General features: G+C 36.0%; 1 protein-coding gene, 1 long non-coding RNA gene and 1 pseudogene across 3 annotated transcripts in view; 1 reads left to right on the top strand and 2 right to left on the bottom strand.

The window, feature by feature from the left end:
- LOC147514126 (putative arabinosyltransferase ARAD1) overlaps positions 1–21641 on the bottom strand; it is a 60530-nt pseudogene that overhangs the window by 25664 nt on the left and 13225 nt on the right. The window lies entirely within an intron of this gene.
- Positions 1587–2412, top strand: LOC147514129 (uncharacterized). The gene is made up of 5 exons (XM_086599630.1): positions 1587–1726; positions 1804–1908; positions 2005–2079; positions 2206–2272; positions 2357–2412. The coding sequence occupies exons 1-5, from the start codon at positions 1670–1672 to the stop codon at positions 2410–2412; spliced, it is 360 nt and encodes a 119-aa protein (XP_086455756.1). The 5' UTR covers positions 1587–1669.
- Positions 12225–14644, bottom strand: LOC147514130 (uncharacterized). Its single transcript, XR_015217456.1, has 4 exons — positions 14447–14644; positions 14183–14300; positions 13453–13580; positions 12225–12935 (listed from the first exon to the last, which is right to left on the bottom strand). It is a non-coding gene; the product is annotated as an uncharacterized LOC147514130 (long non-coding RNA).

The raw sequence follows: 21641 nt of genomic DNA on the forward strand, positions 1-21641 counted from the left end.
GTATCAACATACGCTGAAGCACTGAAATTTTTGGTGGTTTATAATTGCGAAACACACAACGTCTCATTAGTCAAATTTTCTTAACTTTTTGGTTAGTTGGTTATGGCTTCATAGTTAACTCGATATCTGTCCTGAAAACTGGTTATTTGAGAGATCAATAAATGTCAAGTTCCCTAAACTTGAAGGAATATATCCTTTCAAATGGTTGACACCTAATGAGAGGGTCTTAAGTGAAGCCAACTGACCTAGACTTGAAGGTATGGATCCTTCAAGAATGTTGTCCTCAAAGGACAAGTTGAGTGAGGTGGACTAGCTTTGACAAAGTTTCAGGAATGCTTCCTCCAATTTGTTTCATTCCACTTGTGACTAATGCCTCCAGAACTGAACCGTTCACCCAATAAAGGTGACAATGTGCCCTTCATGTAAAGGGCACGCTTTTATCTCGAGGGTACTTGTAACTGTAACGCTACTATTCTCCCCTGTCTTGGGATTACACTCAATGCCCTCCCAATCTCCTCGCACAACAATCACCGCCAACCCATGACGAGAGAACACCACATTTGTGTCTTTTAGGATTTTGGCTTTGAAGTCGAGAAGAAGTAGTTTCGTCCACTTCCGAAAGCAAGTTTTGGTTTGAGCTAAGGTATTTGTCACAGACTACGAATGAAAAAATGAAGAGAAGTTTGAAAACCAAACTACAAGACTGCATTTTGTGAAGTGCAATCAGATTGTTGGCAAGTATTTTTTGAGTTCTAAGTCAAAACTTTAAAGAGTATCTAATTTTCAGACAAAGAAGAAAAAAACTATTTGGCCAGCACAAATGATTTGTTTCTTCACTTAGAAAGCAAGTACCCCGTTATGTATAGAACGAAATGAGATGATAAAGAGTGGAAAAAGTTAAGATTGCATTGTTTCTTCTAACCTTGTCTTCTTACATTAGCCACTTTAACTGTATCTCCATTCAATGAACGAGCAGCTACTGCTTGTTATATTCTCCCCTGTTTCCATATGAGGGAGAGTAATAAATTTTTGTCCTCTGTTTTTGAACTTCATTTCCCTGACAGAGGGAGTACTGAACTTGTCTAGGGTCCCTTCACTTTCTTGGGACGACTCAGGTCTCCTAAGCATGTTAAGAGCCATATTCCCGCCGTGAAGCAAAAGACACTTGAAAATGCTTGGAAGACTATAAAGCTCTTGAAGCCATATTCCCATAGAATGTATCCACCTTACCCACTGCCTCTTGTAATTCTAAGTGTCAGTTCAGTGTTGAAAATTCGAAGTGTTGGTTTTAGCATTTAGTCTTAGCAATTTGTAATACCACCTGAAAATTCTAAGTGTTTCTATCTGTTTTGCCTAATTTCAAGAGTTTAGTCCTCTCTTTTGTTAACAAGTTTTAAGCTATTTTTATCTTTTCTTGTTTTATGTTGAAGGATGTTTATGATCTTTCACCTACTCGCCAAGTTGGTGTTTTGCTAAAAGCCAACATATCTTGGAAAAATTGGAAACACGTGACTTCGCAAAGGTTTATGATCGATATTCAACCAATTCGAAATGTATGGAAAACATACCAAAGCGCATAAAAAAAGAAGATTGGGAAAGCTTTATAGAAATTTGCTCGACTGATGAAGAGAAAATTAAGCGAGAAAAGGGCAAATTATGTAGGGAGCACATGAAGTTGCCACACACATCTGGTAGACTTGGATGTGCTAGAATCGAAGAGGAATTGGTATTTTCTATTGTTACTAACAACTTCTGGATTTACCAGAATATTGTTATATGCTTAAGAGTTTGTTTTCTTTTTAGATTAAGGAGAGCCCAGATGGTACGGTCACAAGAACGCATGTGTTTGTGGCCACACATACAAGTAAGGACGGATCATGTCCTTTTCTTGAATTGAGACCAAGTCTGGTAATTGGAATTCTTATTCTTTTATTGTTCTTTAACTTTAGCTCTTAATTTCATGGTGGAAAATTTTGTGTATATGACTATAAATTTTGTTTCTAGGATGAAATCAAGCGGCTTGTGAGCCTTGACCCCTACTTGGGAGAGAAAGATTTGGATAATGATCCTGTGGCAAAGGTATATATATTTAGAAAATGGTCATGTTAGAGCAGGCATCTATTTAGTATACTCTAAAACTTTTCAGTTGATGTATGTGTTAAATGTCATCCTTTGTTGAATGTAATCATTTTGTCTTATGGTTAGGTCATTGGTCGTGATGGCAAGGGTCGCGTTCGAGGACTAGGAACTGGTGTTACAAAGATTGTTGCTGGTATGTATTTGGTGATGATTTACCCAATTGTTTAGGGTTCTGAAAACTTTTTTGTTAATTAGATTTTGTTAATGATGTATCCAGAGAGATATTCGAGGGTTGCGGGTATGTATTCGGAGATGGTTTACCCAATTGGTTAGGGTTCTGAAAACTTTTTTGTTAATTAGATTTTGTTAAGGATGTATCCATAGACATATACGAGTGATATGATATGATGGCTTACTTTATTAAAAATTGGATTTTGTTAAAAAAAAAATGCATATATTTACTTTAGTTCAAATAGTATCAACTATCAAGTGCACTAGAATTATAGGAACTTGTAAATTGTTACGAGTTATGTTTTTCTCTAGCGAGTGTTGCTTTAGAGAGTAAAATATTTACAAATAAAAAATCATAACATAACATATGTCTTGTGATGCTTTATTATTAATGGAAATACTTGCTTTACTATTCATATTTGTATTTTTTCAAGATTCATGGCTCACAACACATCACTTATATTTGAAAAGATGAATCCAAACAAAGCTACCAAGTTGTATCACTGGGAATTGTCCAACTTAGGAAAATAAAATAATCTAATACGAGTAGAAACTAAAGCAGTTATGGCTCCTTCACCATTTGGGAGCCTCAAGAAAAAGTGGTAAAATTTACTAATTTGGTTGCTTTACGTGAAGAAAAATATGATACAGTAATTTGTCCATTTGTAAATAGGGATTTATTTATATTCTATAAAGAAGAAGAGGTGGTGTGGGGCCTAAGGGTGCAGGTTGCCAGTTTGAGCACAAACCGCACAAGAGAGTACCGGATCCTTGCTAATTTGGTCAACAAAGGCTGTTGGGTAGGCGGGTAGGCTAGGCTTTGTTACATCAGGTGGGATCTAAAGTTTGGTGGGGAAAGAGTTCTTTTGGGTTTACTTTAAACAGTGTCGTGGGCAGGGGAAAAATACTAGTATCTTACAAAAATAGTGATATCCCCATGACCCCCTAGTAACCTAGTGGGTAAAATAACACTTTTTAAGACTTATCCCCTTGGCAAGTTTGCTAAAACGACTTCCCCCCTTACTTATTCACTATTTAGACTCCCCCCCAAGACTCACAACATGACCGAGTCCACTACCTTTGACTGTGATCGTGTTGTTTGAGTTATGTGAAATGTCATATTTACCCTTATTTACACATAATTGCCAAAATACTACTTGACTATATGAAAACAAAAGTGGATCAAAATAACATGCGTCACCGTCCTATACATTTAATCGAACAACCATGAATCTTTGGCAAACATTAGATTTACAAAATTGCCATTAAGTAGATGGTGCACCCCAAGAAAACGTGGTGTCCACGTGTCGTCATCTTGACGGTCAATAAAATTTAATCCAAGGAATGTGATTTAATCACACCAAATACTTAGTTTTTATCTCTTCCTTCTTTAGCCAAAGCATTTGTGTTATTTAGATTTTTGTTTTTATTTATCATGAAATAATTTATGTTGAATCACCTATGGAAGAAGTGTTTCACTAAAGTTTGCCTTTGAAAATTATATTTGTGAGTGTTGATCATTGGATCGATTGTTTTCTTTAAATCCATATCAAAATAGTTTTGTGAAACACCTCATTCATACATAATAGTAGGGGTGGAAGTTTTGTACACGACCTGCTAACCCGACACGAAATTAGCGGGTTTGGATTGGGAGAAAAAGGCTTTTGGGTCATTTAAGGGTTGACCCGTTGAACCCGTCAAATAAATGGGTTGGGTTAGGGTCACATATGTTAACCTGAGTAACCCCGTTAGTAGACCCGATTAGTTCTCGGGTCTAATAGGTCAGGTCATCAACCCGTGACCTATATAACCTGTTTTAAAATAAGTTTAATTATCCCAACAACCTAAAATAAACGACTAAAAAGAGAAGGATTAGCCGTCATATTGATTCATTCGATAAATATAATTTTTGTTATTTAATTTTCATTGATATGTAATTGAATTATGGATGGTTTTTGAGAATTAATACATATATATATTTTTAAATATGCTTTTTTGATAAATAAATTAGTGAAATACTTAATATTTTGCATACAAGTTGTTTGTGAATCCAATCCAAAACTGATCTAAAGTCTCATCTATCATCCCAGCTACTTAAAATAAATGACTAAAATGAGAAGAATTAGTTGTCATATTGATTCATTCGATAAAGATATGTTTCATTATTCAATTTTCATTAATATGTAATTAAATTACGGATGATTTTTGAGAATTAATGCATATTTTTGTGTGTGTGTGTGTATATATATATATATATATATATATATATAGAGAGTCGGGGACAAATAATGTTTTTCCCGATCTCAATTAAATTGGGTGTGATGATTTGGTATCAGAGCATTTGGTTAGCTTAGACTTAGGTGAGTCTAGGTGATTCTCGGATCGTGGTTTATGGGTAGTGTTTAAGAAGTAATATTTTTCAAAACTATTTCCGCTAGTTGTTTTATTTTTACAAAGAAAATGAAAAAGATATAGAAATAAAGAGAGTCAATATTTTTCTTGATTTGATTGTATGTGTAATGTGTATATTTATATTAGTTACTCTTGTGGAGTGCATATGAAATACTTTTATTTTTCCTTATCATATGAGGAGTGGTTATATGTGTAATATGTTAATTATTAACGGGTTTGATCAAAATGAGCTGTGCTGCTGTAATATTGATTTATTGTTTGTGTTCATTTTCACGTGGAGTATGGATTAAGTATGACCACATGTCTGTGAACTTTGTATTTGAGTGGTATGATATTATTTAAGAAATAATACGATATTTAATCTATATTGAATGAGTTGTATTATCTGATGGCTTTGTGACGTACTAAGTAAGGAACTAATTGCCTCAGTGTTGGAGGAACTATCTCGCCTCACTCGTACACGTTAATGGATAAATAGTATTTTAAAGTATAAGAGATTAATATGTTAGAAGTGATTAGTTAGAAGTAGATTGAATATAATAATAAAATATACGTGTATTCTTTTTGAGATGTGTATACCTGCGTATACACGTGTATTCTTTTTGAGATGTGTATACCGGGCGTATACACGCAATTTCTTTGAGATGTGTATACTTAGCATGATACACGTGTATTCTTTTGAGATGTGTATACTTGCATATACATTTTTTATATTATTGTATATGGGTGAACTATTACCGTATGCGATATGATTGATTAATATCGTTAAATTAGTTTCACATGATTTTTGCATATTCAAGTATTTATTCTGACTTGTTTTGTTTCAGTCTATATGATTTTGATACATGGATATGATTATTATTATTATTTTTTTATTTTTTTTTTTTGATACGTGCTATATTTGATCCAGTTGCAAGCATGAATTAGGATTCGATGGTGGTTTTAAAATTTAAATTTTTCTGAGAGCATGACTAAAGTAAATATAAAGTTTTATTATAGTATCCCTGACATGAGTGATTTTTATTTTAAGTGTATTAGGACACTAATTTTTTTTTATGCATGATAATGAAAACTCCATTATGTTTTATACCAGGATGAACTTTCTCCATATTATTGATTAGTTTAAGTAGAATATTATTTTTTTCGTAGGGACTGCTAAGTGTCAAGAAATTGCATGCTAAAAAGATAAGGATATATTTATCTTACATTTAAGTGACAGTAATAATGTGTTTTAATATAGACAGTTAAACTGTAATAGGTTTTGTAATGGCATGAGGATATATATTCGGGTATTAATTAAAATAATTAATACCAATGTTATCTTGTTTAAGTCTAACCTTTGTACATTCTTGTATAGGTTCTAAGTTAATAACCAACGTTTTTGTTCGTATAGTTTTACTTCCGAATCTCGGGACAAGATTCTTTTTGAGATGTGTATAACAGAATGCGCCCAGATTTTTTAAATCGATTTTTCTATTTTATTAATTAATTAGATTATTTATTTTAAAAATTCATCGGATTTGACTCGGGATATGTGGGCCTGGTTTTGGGCCCGAGTCTGCGTTGGGCTTGGGTTTCGGACCCAAGTATATAAACACATTTTTCTAGAAAATAGGGTTCCTGGAGAATAGAATAATGAAAATGGAGGCAGAGCATGAAAGCTGGATTTCTGGAGGGTGGAGCACGACGGCTCGGACTAGGAGGATTCGTCGAGCTGTTCATTAAGGTGAGTAGCTATTTGGCTATTTCACCGGATTTGTAGTTTACACACATCGGGCGATAATCGCTTCGCTTTTTATAATCGCTCATTATCATGTTGTATTGAATTAAATGCTATTTGTTTATTAAATTTTATTAAATTCGGATTTGAATTTAACCGTTAAACCGTTGAAACTTCGGAAACTCGACATTTCAATCGCCGGTTGATGGGCGTTAATGGCGAGAGAAAGCCGATACCAAGAATCGCCGCATACATTTTATGTAACCGGTAGTGTTGTTTTTATTTTGTTGTTGGTTGATGGCGAGTGGTTGTACTTGTCGGGAAGTGGTAGAAGCCGTTAATGGCGGCGCGATTTATTTGAAATTCGCGATGGCCGGTGTTGGGCTGTTTTTTTTTGTTTGTAGTTTGGTTGATTGGTTTTGTTGATTGTATTGTTGAAGTGAGGTAGTGTAGTAGAGTGAGGGGCCGTTGGGAAGCTTGAGGCCGCCATTAATGGCGGCGATAAAATTTCTAGATCCGGTTTTGGTGATGTTTGGATTGAATGTATTAGAGTTTTGTGTTTGTTAAAGTGGTGGGGTTTACACCCTCTTCACTTCGGTTGGTTTGATTAGGGTTGTTGTGTAGAGGAGTGGTGGCGGATTTCGGTGGTGAAGAAGATGAACAGTAGATGTCGGTTTGGGCTTGGGCCCCGGTTGGTTTATTTGGGCCCGAGGTTATGTTTTGTTGTGGTTGGGCCCGATTTTGTTATGGGCGAACCATATTAGTTATGTTGGACCGCCTTTTTGTTTCTTTGGGCCACCCAAATTAAAGTGTTGGGCGATTCTATATTAAGTTGTGAACCGTTTTGGTTTAGTTGAGAGCCAGTTTAGGTTAAGTTGTTTGGGCTAAAAACTAATTGTTTTTTCTTTGGGTCTTTAACCGCTTTTTGACTTTCGGGTTCTAAGGTTTGGGCTTGGCCATTGGTCCGAACCATGACCGTGGTCATGAGCCCACGAGCCATACGCTTTGACCTTAGCCATGAACCATGGCTATGACCTGAACCTGTCGAACACGGAAACGACGGTTTGACTTTGACAATAACAGTTTGATTTTGACCATGATGTGTTGACTTTGACCATGATGGGATGACTTTGATTTTGACCATGATGGGTTGACTTTGATTTTGACCATGATGGGTTGACTTTGATTTTGACCATGATGGGTTGACTTTGACTTTGACCATGATGGGTTGACTTTGATTTTGACCGTGATGTGTTGACTTTGACTTTGACCATGATGTGTTGACTTTGGCTTTGACCGTCGACCGTTGACTTTGACATTTGACCGTTTGACTTTGACCGTTGACTGTGAATGTTGACTTTTCCAGTTTTTCACATATTTGATTATATGGATATATATAGTAATACAACGTTGTCGGATATTATATAACGTTGTTTGTCATTATCTAATTTAGATTTGACGTGAGTAGTGTGTAAATCATATATATTGGGCTTTGATTGTGGACTGTTTAATTGTGCTACATTTTATGTTGTATATTTATATGGACAACGGTAGTAATAAAATGCTGTGGATGCTTGTATATATTTGGTTGTCATTATCTAAGAACGATTTGACATTTATGTTGTGTATTTTTGACACGTGACGATATTGAGATGTTAGGAGATATTATATTCCTTATACGCTATAAAAATGTATGCGATACGTTGAAGCATTGTGACATGATATAATATGCTGGGATATTTATATTAATGCAATATCTTTGATAAATGTATATACACTCCATTATTTTATATGTGAGATGCTAATATAGTATTGGTGAATATTTGCCCACCTGAGGTGTAGTCTGCAATAATATATTGCACGCGAAAGTATGAAAATAATTATGAGATATATTGAGATGTTTCTAAATATTATGGCTTAGTGCAATAAGGTAATTGACCTGACGTGATATAGTGGAATGTTTATGAGTCATTAACGTTATGACACCGAATAAATTACATAACGAAAATCCTAACCCCCACTACCACAACTCATGTGATTGGCCCTTCCGGCGTTTGATTAATCTGAATGGCGCGGGCTGCCCTTCCGGCGTTCAAGCGAATCCGAATGGCCTTCGGCGTCTCCCTCCAGAAATAATAATAGTGGCTTGATTATTCCGCTCGCAAAATAGAACGATGATGCAATATTTTATGCCGAATAGTGGCAATACTTACATAATTGCTTCCGTGTGAGGATTTACGGTGTCAGCGGCATCCCGCTCAGGGTGGTTACGCACGTAGTGGTTCATTATGTAAGGGGAGGCATGTGGATGTACATGTTCGGCGTTGGGTAGCGGATTGTGGTAGTCGTGGAAACTAGGTAAGACATAGATACGACGTGATTTTAGGGACACACAAAGAAAGTCTAAATTAATATAATTATGGTAATATGTTGGTAAATGATATATCTTTAGATAGATGATTGTATATGATTTGGTCGGTTAGTATTTTAGTTAGAACCTAAAGGCCTCGTGGAGGAACTAAATGCCTTTTTATTATCGCATGGTATGTTGTATTAGTTGTTGAAGTTAAAAAAGTGCGATTGGAGGAACCACCGCCAGATTATTGTACTTAAGTATGTTATATTAGTCGCCGAAGTTAGGCTTCGGTGGAGGAACTAACTCACCAGATGGATTATGTATATATTTGTATAAATATATGTTGTTTTTAGAGCTACTCACACCAAAGATTTTATAATGTCAATCCGATTTGCATGTTTGTTTATCGGTGTGTTCATTCAATGAACATAGTTGATAAGTTTTTGACAGGTTTAGTGTTGAAGAAGAGTGGTTCTTTGCTTGTGGTTTTGCGTTAAGCGTTGATCTCGAGATTTGTTTTTGTTTTCCTTGAGGTGATATATAATTTTAGTCTGCATAATGTTTTGTATTTTCATTTGTAAATTTTATTAAAGAGTTATTGAAAGGAGAGTTGAACCTAATCTTATTTGTGAATCTTTGTCAAGAAGAAGACTTTTGTTTAAGTTAAAATTTTTATTGGTTTTATTATCCGCGATATTTAAACTGTTTATATGGGTTTTGGGAGTTGAGAGTACCACACCCTGAGATCGAAGAGTCGGGGACATATATATATATATATATATATATATATATATATATATATATATATATATATATATATATATATATATATATATATATATATATATATATGTCCCCACTCTTCTCGATTCTCCGGTATATATATATATATATATATATATATATATATATATATAATCGTGAAATACTAAATATTTTGCATACAAATTGTTTGTGAATCCGATCCGAAACGGATTCGCTGGCTTAGCGGGTCATCTATTGGGTAACCCGTTATATAGGCAGGTTGGGTTTGGGTTTGACAAACCCGACACGCTTAGTAATTGGGTTGGGTTTGGGTTGGGTTTCCTAACATGTGACCTGAATATGACACGACACGAACCTGACCTATTGCCACCCCTACATAATAGAATCAATTTTCAGTGATTTGATGGATAGACGCCTCTATATGTAATTAAGCAAACCACCAAAGTGGTACCAGTGTTTGCCAATGAATGGGCCACTAAATGGACTTTTGGACTTGTGGAGGAATTACGTAGATTGGGGGAGGGGAGAGGCAGTGGCAAAGCTAGGGGGGGCCAGAGTACGCCATGGCTCACTATGGATTCCAACAAAAAAAAATACTACTAGTACTTGCTGCAGTCTTGGTAAAAAACTTTGACCAATAACCCACTATTGTTTTTTTTTTGTCCATAGAATAAAATCTCTCATTTGCTGATATAGGGTGTGTATAGGGAGTATGGTAATTTCCACCCAATTGATTTCAATATGTTTTATCTATGGGAACATATGGGTCCACACTCCACACCCACTAAAGTTTTGTACGTGCATTTACAAAAATAAAAACGTTTGCATGTGCAAAAAGGAAAACTACCCTGGTAAGGCTTATCCTATCACTCTGCTCCAATTGTTAAGAAACATATGGAAATGGACATTAGAATAGATGACCTTTCACATGTTAACAGGAGAAAAGGGAAAAAAAAACAGAAAAATAAAGATTTAAAGATAGACAATTTCTTCAAAAATTATTATATATAAATTAATAAGACTAGAGTAACAAATACTTACAATGAACTATCCTATCAAATTAATTATATTATTTAGCCCAATAAACTAATTAACCTAGCTGATTAGTGGTTGCTCCTACACTTTCAAAATTGGAAATCTCTGTTATTATGTAAATTAACATAAATTGATGATTGGATAAAGGCTTAATTACATAAACATACAACGCATTTAGGTCCTCTTAACACTTGTATCAACATATATATTTTTTTAACAAATATATCAATGTACTATGCCCGATTTCACAAAAATAACAAATATGTTAATCCTTGGATAAAGTAACAATTGTTTGTTTACGTAAAAAATAATTATCTAAAATTCATTAAAAAAAACAAGCAAATTAACATGTAAACAAACTATTTAATTTGTGTAAATGAACTTGTAGTGCTCACACCGCTTACCCCCACGAACAAATTCCCACTAGAGAGAGGGTTGTTTGAAAATTTCGATGCATAGGATCTAATGTTTGGGGTTGGAGCTGATAATTACTAGAATTCTAATGAACCTGTTGCCTTATGGATGTGCATCGGGCATGTACATAAGTACATTCTTTAACCATGTCATTACCTTCCACCACCACCCTTTGGGACCTGATTACTCAAGAGTCAACACAAATGTTTGAAACATCAGTTACAATTCAACCTTGGACCAAATCCTTAATTAGACTGTCCAAAACCATCGTTAAGCTTATTAAGTGCAACATATATGCATGTTACATTGCTGATATCAGATATATATAAAACAATATAATTAAGATACTCACTTTTGATGAAGCACTCTCATACTTCATGTTGTTCGACAGAAGTGGCTATTGACAAAAGATTCTAGAGAAAACCCGAAATTAAAAATAATATCCAAATAAGAGTCACTCAAATAAAGGTATACATATGAATCAAATTGAATAAAGCGTTGATGAAACCGGACTCTTGTTCATCCTCTTCTCATGCCAAAGCAATAAGCAAGGGTTTCTCTTCCTCTTAAGGGAAGTCGTTGTAAAACTGCCATCAATCCTTGAAGAAAAAAAAAGATTTCGGTGGCAAGTGCAATATATGTAAGAAAGTGACGCCACTGTAATTATTCAAATGAATGCATGTACAAATAAATTAAAATTATGTAACACTTATGGCTATTAATTGTGCTTAAATGTTATTCTTGTGTGCTGTGAATATTTGGAGTTGAGGGTATGTAGTTTTTAGATATCAATGCTTAGACTCCCTCAATGAAGACCTATCAAGCACTTGGTATGGCTAGTTGTCTAACTCGTAGCCTTAAGCATACGTGGAAACTTAAACCCTAGAGTCTAGACTATTTTGCTCTACGTAAATAAAAGTTGATAATATCGTTCAACATTACACAAAATACATATGCCTAGCAGTCATTCTAATTCTAAGTTGAATATATAGAAAGGAATCAAAAATCAGAATTGAGCTAGGAACAACTTTGTTGCATTGGACTGCAAATTTGCATGTTCAAGAGTTCCATTTCATGATATATGATATATAGAAGTGTGAACACAAAGGTATAATTGGTGATTTCACACAGACACTCACTTAATTGCAAGTTAGTTAATTCCAATTTATTTGAAATGGGTACACAGTTATTTTCAAGCCATTGCAATTCATATTCGAGAGGAAACCCAATTATATTAGATCTGTTTTAGTAGAATCCAAGTTAAAGTGATAAATAGAACTAAAGAGTCCATCAAACATGTAGCTCCCCTCAAACTGATTTGTCTCTCAATCAAACTCTGAGTTGCATAGCATGTTAAAACAATCTGTACATATGATTCTAAATTACTAACCTATTCAACATAGTACATGGATGCATCCACTGGAATTCTATATCCAATACGACAATACAATAGTCTCTATGTCTCAAAGCACTAAACCAAATTTTGAGAACACCGCCAAAAGAATACAAAACCATTTATAACGTGATTTGAGAGCGAAATCACAACATAATGGAAGAGGGGAAGAGATCGAAGGGACCATCTATACCCAACCCAGCAACAAAACCGCACTAAAAGACGAACCCATTTTTATGCAACTACCAAACCAACGTTAAGATCAAGAATACCAAACCAGTAAAAAGGAAAAAAAGAACAAAAAAGAAAAAAAAGTAAAGAAAAGGTAAAAAAGTCTAAAATAAAATAAAAAACACAAATAAATGCACCATACCTTCAAGCACTCAAGGCGTACGAATAAGAAAAAATAAATATTTAACTGGTACCGCTATAGACAACATAAATAACGCTGTCATACCTGGTAAGTCACTGAAGTAGTATATAAATTAACTGAAGTTGCAGGACATAGTTTGAATTCCAAACTTTTGCCCCTGTTCAAAGGATGTATAAGCTTTTACAGTGATATAGATAAAGAAATGATGCAATAAGGCTACAGAAAGTTAAATAACAGTATGCATGTATAGAACCTTTTAATGGCTACAAAAGGGTATTTGCTATTTTCTTTTCTCCTTTCCTCTTATATGAAGTGGAAGAGAAGACAACACAAAGAGTGAGTGGTTATTATAGAGAGAGAAGAGGGAAAGAGTTGGGGTTCTGTTGGGTTTTGGGGGCATGTGAGGTGGCCAGCCTGGGAGTTGTCTAATGGATTTAAACATAAACTACGACACTTCAATAGTATATGTCTGAAAGTTCCAAACCAAAGTCCGGGGACAATACTGAAAGGAAACAACACTACTTAATATTTTTTTTTCGGAAAAAAAAATGTACATTCGAATTCGAATATAGTTCACGCATAAATAAAGCATGCATTCAAACACCAAAGGGCCACGATTAAGACAAATTTAAAGATATAACTGGTAACACTATAGACAATTTGAAAAACAATACCGTATCTGGCCAGCTACTGGAGCAATTTTGCTGAGTTGCTTACGCAGTCACCTCTGCTAGCTTTATATTGGCTTCTACTTATATTTCCTTCTACTAAGTCACCTACACCATCACTATGCATAACCACTCTAGAAATTCAAACAGGCACATTTAAATTACTTTAGTGCGTATCATCAACCTCAAACGTAGTGAACTCAAAATAAGGTAGGAGAGAGATTATCACCAATAATACCTATTTTGACAATATCAGTGAGAGCACACCTATAAAAGCATGCTCACAAACAATAGACCAATAACACAGAAAGGCATATCGGATGTACATACAGTCCAAGGTGTGTTGGAAAGCCTTTTCATCTCTTTATCAACACCCCACACCAACTTATCATCCAAAAAACAAAAAAAATAGCAGACCAACTTCATTTTAGATCAAAGAGTTGAGAAAATAGGGAAACCACAACTTCAATTGCTCCCAATTAGTATACCATTAAGCACATATAGTTATGCTATTTCATCACTATCTAATGTAGAGACTCAAAATATAGTGCTAAATTTAAAAACATGCCTGATTTTGATATGAAATACTCTTCAAGAGATTATCAAACAACCATTTCGACATTCGAGTATATATGTAAGATTATAAAAAATAAACCAAAGTACATATAAAATAAATAAAAAAACCAAGGTGGATTAATGGCCTTAAAAATATGAAGATTATATGGCTTTCATTTACCTACAATGCCTTTGGCAGCCTTGCAAATAAATCACACCATCGAACCCACCCCTTGATCACTATATATGGAGTAGTATTTATTCTGGAAGACTCATATGCCGTTGAGGAGCTATTGACCCTGTAAATGGAAGGCGTTGAGATGCAATGCAATCTTATGTAACACTTTTATAAAAAGGCTCATAGTATTGAGATCAAAACATATATGAAAATAAGGATTTAACAAATATATGAATAATCAAAGCTACAATCTAAATAGAGAGATACCATTAACCGTTTGTTAATAAAGAGATCGCCGTGTGTGATAGAAACCGCCCTGCTTTGATCTGAACCTTTCCAGGTTTCCTTATATGCTTTGTACAACCTGATTGTTACCTATATGATTTTTATTGTCGATTAAAACATTAACTCTTGTGTTTGAGAAGTTCAATTTTATTGAGTTGTCAGGTACAACAAAAGGTACTCTGGACTTGAACAATGTGAATTGACAGATGTTTTTCCTATTGGTATGTATCAACACGAAATATGCATGATGTCAACACAGCGTACAAAAGCACATGGAATTTCTTTCTTCCAATTAAACGTAATTAAATGTGTAAACAATGTTAATGAATTAATGACCTTTAAGAAGCCGGACATTACAATTTAAATGGTCATCCAATGGGACTGAATGATCGATACCTTTTACGTAGCTAGTAGAAGTGATTAACTAACGTAAACAGAGCTAAAACGTACATACATTATAGTAGAAAAGTTTTATCTCATTAGCAGATATGAAGAAGCCATTTTGATCTTTATCAAATATCCCGAAAGCTTTTTTCAGCTCTTCGTCGCTGGCTTAGAGCCGTTATACTTGGTTCAAATGATGGACCGCTTTCTACTACTTCACTTATGCTTGGTGTTGCGTACCAAGCAAGGATCGGTGGGATATGATCCCGTAGGAGTTGTTGTTGCTGTTGCCGGTGCTTGTAGCATGGCTGTTGGAGAATATGTGTCATTTGCTACTCGTGAGAGATATTGAGGGGTAGGTCGACGAAAAACTATGATTCTCACTTGTTTGGCCAAGAGAGTATCCAACCCTGAATTCATTCCTAGTCCAAATAATAAGAGGAACACCAATTCCATGCTTGTTTTCCTCGACATTGGCGGCCTCAAAGAAAAAAAACCAAGGCAAATAAGCAACTAACCAAAAGAGGATCCATCTATGCTAGATCACCCGAAAATCGCCGATGTTTTGTTTGCCTTTGTTTTGTTTGTATCTGGGATATGTAATTCACATTACATCGTTTCCATTTCGTGGTCATCTTAAAGTCATTAAATTTGCACAGTTCATGACTAACTGCATCTCCCCGAATTTTATCAACTCGATTTACTTGCGAGAGACCGTAGTAGCGGTATGGAGGATCCGGATGGGACATTGGCAAGTGTTGCCCAATTGCATTGAAAGCGGTACGTCGAGTTCCTCAACTCTACATGAGAAAGAAAGCTCATTGAAGCGGTGATGAACCTTATTGATATACATGACAATGCTTTTAGTGCTTTGTTGGATCTCATTCTCGTTTGTTCCTATACTTGTTTCACTCCTTAGATCGGGATCACTTGGAGTGAAGATGCGGTCGCTACGCTTTTTGGGCTCTCTCGCAAGGACGATGAACTACGGGTGAAAGTATTGCTGGGAGGTTGCATTCCGCCATTGCTCGGCCTTCTCGATCCAAACTCGAAGAAGGACAAATTGCCGCTGCAAAAGGCTATTTACGTTGTTTCTCAAGGTGGGGCTCGAGATCATGTTGGGTCAAAAATCTTCTCAATCAAGGGAGTTGTTCCAAAGACTCGGAAGCAGCTAGAAATCGGACCAAAAGCTGGTAAATTGGTTGATAACCTATTGACCGGAGCTTCAAGAAACCTCTCGCCAGCCGATCTTGAAGTTCGGGTAAAACAATGCTAGAAGCGGGAGGAGTGGATGTCCTTGTGAAGTTGCTGAAAACCGCGATCAAGTACTCAAGCAAATGTTTGCTTTCTTCTCGCATGTATGATGATGGAGGACGATCTACGTGTCCTAGGGTATTAGCTACTGAATCTACTAAACTTCTTCTCAATTGGATCGATTGGACACATGTCACCATAATGGAATTGCTATATATGTAAGCCTAAGAGGTCTCCATTGATGAGGGTGATTTCGAGAGGAAGAAAGAGTAGTGACGATTGACAATGACTATGAAACCTTACCGAACCCTATGAAGGTGGCTTGTGCATCATCGGTTTGGCATTCTTGTGTGGCTCACTTTGACCATCGTTGTCGATCATGATTGGCATCAAACGAATTCCTCAAGCTTGTCATATTAAAACTTCGCTAATCATCCGTTGGAGTTCCTCCCGCTAGGTTTTGATCCAATGACTGTTGCTAGCTCCTCAATAGTAATGTAACCTAAAGAGCGAGATCAATTCATTGGAAATAATTCAGAAATACCACAAAAAGAAGAGACAAATATAGTTGAATTCATACATACTTGCTTAATTAACACACTTCATGTTACGCTCTCTTATGTTATAGGGCTCAAGAAGACATAGAAGACACGAGAACATGTAAACCTCAAACCCAAGACACTTGTTGCCAAATCTCACTTTATCCGTGCTTAAAAAAGCAATGGCACTTTTTGGGGACGAGAAAAGCTAATGTGTCACAATTTTTTTGGCAATGCATTGATGATGCTCTATGTAAGCTCTTGGTTAGTTGAACATGTCTTACCCAAGTCGGAAAATCTTTCCTATGGTTAGTTGGACGACCACAAAGATATCCCAAAGCATCCATCCAAAGGTCAAGCATCGGGGTTGTAGGTTTGTGAAACCAAGCTTTGATAAAGGACCCAAATTGGGAATTAAACGCCAATAATAAAGAAATAAAAATAATAAATGCTTGTCATTGTAAAGAAGCTCGGTTTAAATATAATATTTGTTGATAGGTTTAGCCTTTAGCTTACGAATGTGGTATTTCTACGAATGTTAGTATCCGGATATCGTAATACATGCATAAACCGATAAAAAGAACCAAAGGTATCCGCAGGGACATTGCTTGAACCAATCACAATGTCTAAGCTGTTCTTTGGTGAGATTTAGAAGTTAGTCTATCAAAACTGAAGGCGTGAAGGAACCCGGACCATCGATTGTCAAATATAAACCTGACTTTTGCAAACCAAGTGAAGCTCTAGTTGGTATAGGAACGGCCGAGCGGTAGTTCGCAGACACCAAAATGGTAGCCCGCATGATATGACCGTTTAATGTAAACCGCAAAAGAAAACAATTTATCATCAAGAGGAAGAACGAAGAATGGCGCATTTAAGTGATGGAAACTGTTGTCTTGCACAACCTATTCTTTACAAAATGTATTTCTTCAATAATATTGCCGGTGACTATATGATATATCACATGCCCCGTACATCGAGTATATGCAACTCGATGTCTTGCTTGCGTGACTCGTTATAATTTACCAAAACACCATAAAAGATAGCGGGTCGCGAAATTACAGGGGTGCAAATCAGGAAGAAATTCATACTTGTATGTTTGTTAGAAAACAACAATCATATTGTGTTAGTTAATTAGGCGATATAAACATTTTTTTAAAGCGAAAGTACCTTGAGTTTAGACCATTAAACCTTGTACTTTCGTTGACACGAATCCACTTTGTAGATGACCACTTGTTGCCCTTAATCACGGGGCATCCACCGAATTTAGCCATAACACAAATGCGGGTACATAGTGGATAATTAGGAGAGAGGAAACTCATTTCACAACATGATCGAAAGCTTGAAGACTACTTCACATAACAGAAAATGCAAGGAGACGGTTATTAAAAATTCTACGTGAAGGACACAAATAATGATGGATGATGAGCTTCTATTTCAAAGAAGGGTCCTAAGAGAATGCATGATTACAGTTGTACACTGAACCTTAAGACTTTTATTTGCAATGGAGCAAAAAAAATACCATGCAAACTTGAAGGATCTAGAGTAGCATCGGGCCACATGCTCGAGCGGTAAAGCATCTCCCATCTTTGGCTTTACGAAAGGCCTTTCTTCCCACATTCGATAATTCATTCCACCAAGGAACGTAACCTGTTCCCTTTGGCAGCAGGAAACACTGCTCTCCTCCTTCTTCAACGTCCGAAATGTTTCAATAGGGAAATACAAAGAAACATGAGGGAGGACTACTTAGCCTGTTGGGCTGCTTTACTTTTTAATGTTCGGTGTTTGTAGGCCCTGCTTTCTAACGATATTTCTTTTACCCAAAGAACGGGTGGGTGGGTGGGTGTTTCATCTTGCTTTCTAATGATATTTCTTTTACCCGGAATAATAAAAAAAAAGGATCCTAATAGCCTCGGCCGAAAAACCCCCATTAATCATTTGTTCACTTAGAATTCTAGAGGTTGACACTTAAGGAAATATAGGGAAATACAAATTATAGAAGATGTTATACATAAATAATAGACAAACCTCGGACTCCTTAGCCGCCTTTAGCTACTTGCACTCTACGCCTTTGAGTAGCCTCTGCCTTTTCAGCTTTTTGCTCCACTTGATAAGCTTTTCTTTATGCTCTGCTCACCCAATAACCAAAAAAATAGAGAAGCTTAATGGGAAACCAACAGGTTCATCTAAAAAATTCAAAGGACGACAAAAAAAGGTTAAAAATTGTTACTTGTAGGTGGAGCGGAGGCAATCCATTTGGGAATTCAATCAAAATTGTTGATGCATCTTTGCCCGACCGGCTTCGTTGACGCCTTGTAAGAGACATTTCCTTTTTCGCCTAACCGATGAATAAATATAATCCTTTTGTAAAACGTCGATATAAGTTCTTCTTCCACAAGATCCTTATTCTCGATTGTCTTTTCGACCTTGACTTCTTACCATCTCTTAAAACCTTCCTTTGATGCTTATCCTCACCATCTGCATAATTGAAGTCACAATCGAAGTAACCTTAAGACTCTGAAGTTTCTCAAGATAGCGAATCTCCTCATCATTAACACCATCATCAAATTGTTCATCTAACACACGCCGCTAGGGACACGCCCTCTTAAGCAGGGCTCGACTTTGTCTGTTTTCTTCCCAGCTACACCGCCATCTCCAAGCATCTTGTTTTTGAAGACCCCTTCTTCCGAGACTAAAGCTTCCTCCGGAGAAATCCTTCCATAGGACTCCTTGCAAAACCGCATTAATCGGTTTTGAAGTGTTATCAATGTCCATTGTATCCTCGAACCCGAGAAAATATTCAAGCAAAAGATTTGCTAAGATTTATAGATCTTTTTCTTCATAATGTAATAAAAATGATTGAGAAGATAAATTATATTTATGTGAAACTTTCGGCATTTGGCATATAAAAGGCCGTGTTCCTCACCGCCTAATAAATTGGGATTAATATAGGTAATGCCAATATCCATAAAGAAATTAGACAGGGGACCCATTCAACCTACTCGGTATGGCCATAAAATCTGAAAACTATTACAACATGGCTAGGATCTCAACGTTTTTGGCACATAGCAATGCAATCGTAATCATTATATAGATACCTTAAAAAGTCAAAAGAAATTTTCAATTGCTGGAGTTAGAAACTCAAACTTAATCTCGCACCTAGAAAGATGACCATCTTTCGAAATTGTACAAGGAGACCTTTTCCAATTCTGTATTCCATTTGCCTACATAATTTGGTATATTAAGATAGGGAGGTTTTGATCTAATACTAACAAAAGCAGGAGGCATACCCTTATCCTAAAAATGTCATTGTTCACCTCGAAATAGTCCAACAGGTAGCATAGGGAACCAGTTTCTGAACAAAACAATTCACTTTGAGATTTGTATTTCTTGTACTAAAACAATAATTTCAAAAGTATAGCCTCCCCTTAACAATTCTAAATTGTGGGCCTTTTACTTTAACCTAAGTGCCTTGGACTTTTTATATTTTTGATCGGTAAAATGAGAATTATATTAATAAAGAAAAACTATTACACTAAGAATGAGATATCCTACAAATGCAAGAAACAAAAAGAAATACTAAAAGCTACAACTTGGACTTTGGAAGCCGATGAATCTGTTTGTCAAAGCTACAACCGCTTTAGCTGGGAATTTTCTAATGTAGGTTAGGTCCTTTAGGGTTTGGAGTTAAGTGGAGAGTTTGGATAAGGAAACTTGTCTCGTTCTGTCTTTACATTCTATTCTTCCCGGTTATTGGCTTTCTTGGTCGGCCTTGCACCAACTATTCACGAAGCTCATCTAGAGAGGGCATGTCGGCCGCACGCCATGAAGGTCACTGAAAAGTGTTGGCAGAAATTTCCAGAGCTAATCACATCAAGTTAGCTCGTCCATCCAAATACCATACATGGTCGCTTTACCCACCCACGTGTATGTGACGAGGTATATGGTGTTGTGGTCGCGAAGCCTAGGCTGGATAGTATTCGCACCTCCGCACCACTCATATCTTGTTGTATGTTTTGTCAAGCTAGGATGCCAATTGGGCTTAGTATTATGCGCAAGTACAAATATACAATGTTAGGTATCTACCTAGTCCATAGGCGATCTTACAACTCGATTAGTTTGCCTACTTCACTTTGGTCCTTATCATCCGAATTTGACCTTCCATATGTCGAGTACTCGTATTGGTCATAACTTTACCCTCTGCCCACATGAAGTCTTTATATACTTAAGGGCGCACAAAAAAAATTAAACATTACCAAGTTTGAGTTAATCAAAATGAAATTAAAAAAACGCAATTCAAAGCCATCAAATTAAAACGATTATGAAAGCAAATCATCAAATTTAGGAAGCGACAAATGAAACTTCAGCAGATATGGAGAAGCATTTAAAATGGAAGCAACATAGAGGAGATCAAATCTGAAACTTACTTCATCATGAAATCAAGCCATGCTTGGGGTTCTTCCGAAGAGCATTCACGACCGGGTGCATACTGTGGGGGCTCAAGTCCATACTCGACAAGAGTTCTCCAACCTCGGCAGCCTCTGCGGTTTACACGAAAAGAATTTTACATGCTTGAATAAATTGAAAGAGGATGCATATTTTTCCCCGCCAAACTATGTGATTATAAGCCAAACTTCGTTGCATTAAAAATAATGAATGTATTAAAAAATATACAAAGGAGAAGGAAGAAAAAGACCTGTATCGGGACACCGATAACTCTTTCCCATCTCTATTCAAATCCCCAACACCCTCAAAACCCTTCCCTTCATCTTCTACATCATCTTTTTAGCAAAAGATTAATCCAAACAAAAATCTCAAAAAAATCAAAATCTGATGAATAAAAGGAAATTCTCGTGATTTAGAAAATTGAAAGTAACAATCATACCTAATTTAGAGAAATAGTCAGATGGTTTTCTTGTCCATGGCCTTATAATTTTTCAATAATGAGAGGAGATTGGAGAGAAAAAGAGAAGCTAGAACGATGTAACTGGTTTTCTAGTAAT

This window comes from Coptis chinensis, chromosome 3 (genome assembly GCF_015680905.1).
Source record: "Coptis chinensis isolate HL-2020 chromosome 3, ASM1568090v1, whole genome shotgun sequence".
In the NCBI taxonomy this organism is placed as follows: domain Eukaryota; kingdom Viridiplantae; phylum Streptophyta; class Magnoliopsida; order Ranunculales; family Ranunculaceae; genus Coptis; species Coptis chinensis.

Coding starts and splice junctions, on each gene's coding strand:
- LOC147514129 (XM_086599630.1), top strand. CDS start 1,670: ATGAAGTTGCCACACACATCTGGTAGACTTGGATGTGCTAGAATCGAA. Junction 1,727..1,803: donor CTAGAATCGAAGAGGAATTG/GTATTTTCTATT, acceptor TTTTCTTTTTAG/ATTAAGGAGAGCCCAGATGG. Junction 1,909..2,004: donor TTGAATTGAGACCAAGTCTG/GTAATTGGAATT, acceptor TTTTGTTTCTAG/GATGAAATCAAGCGGCTTGT.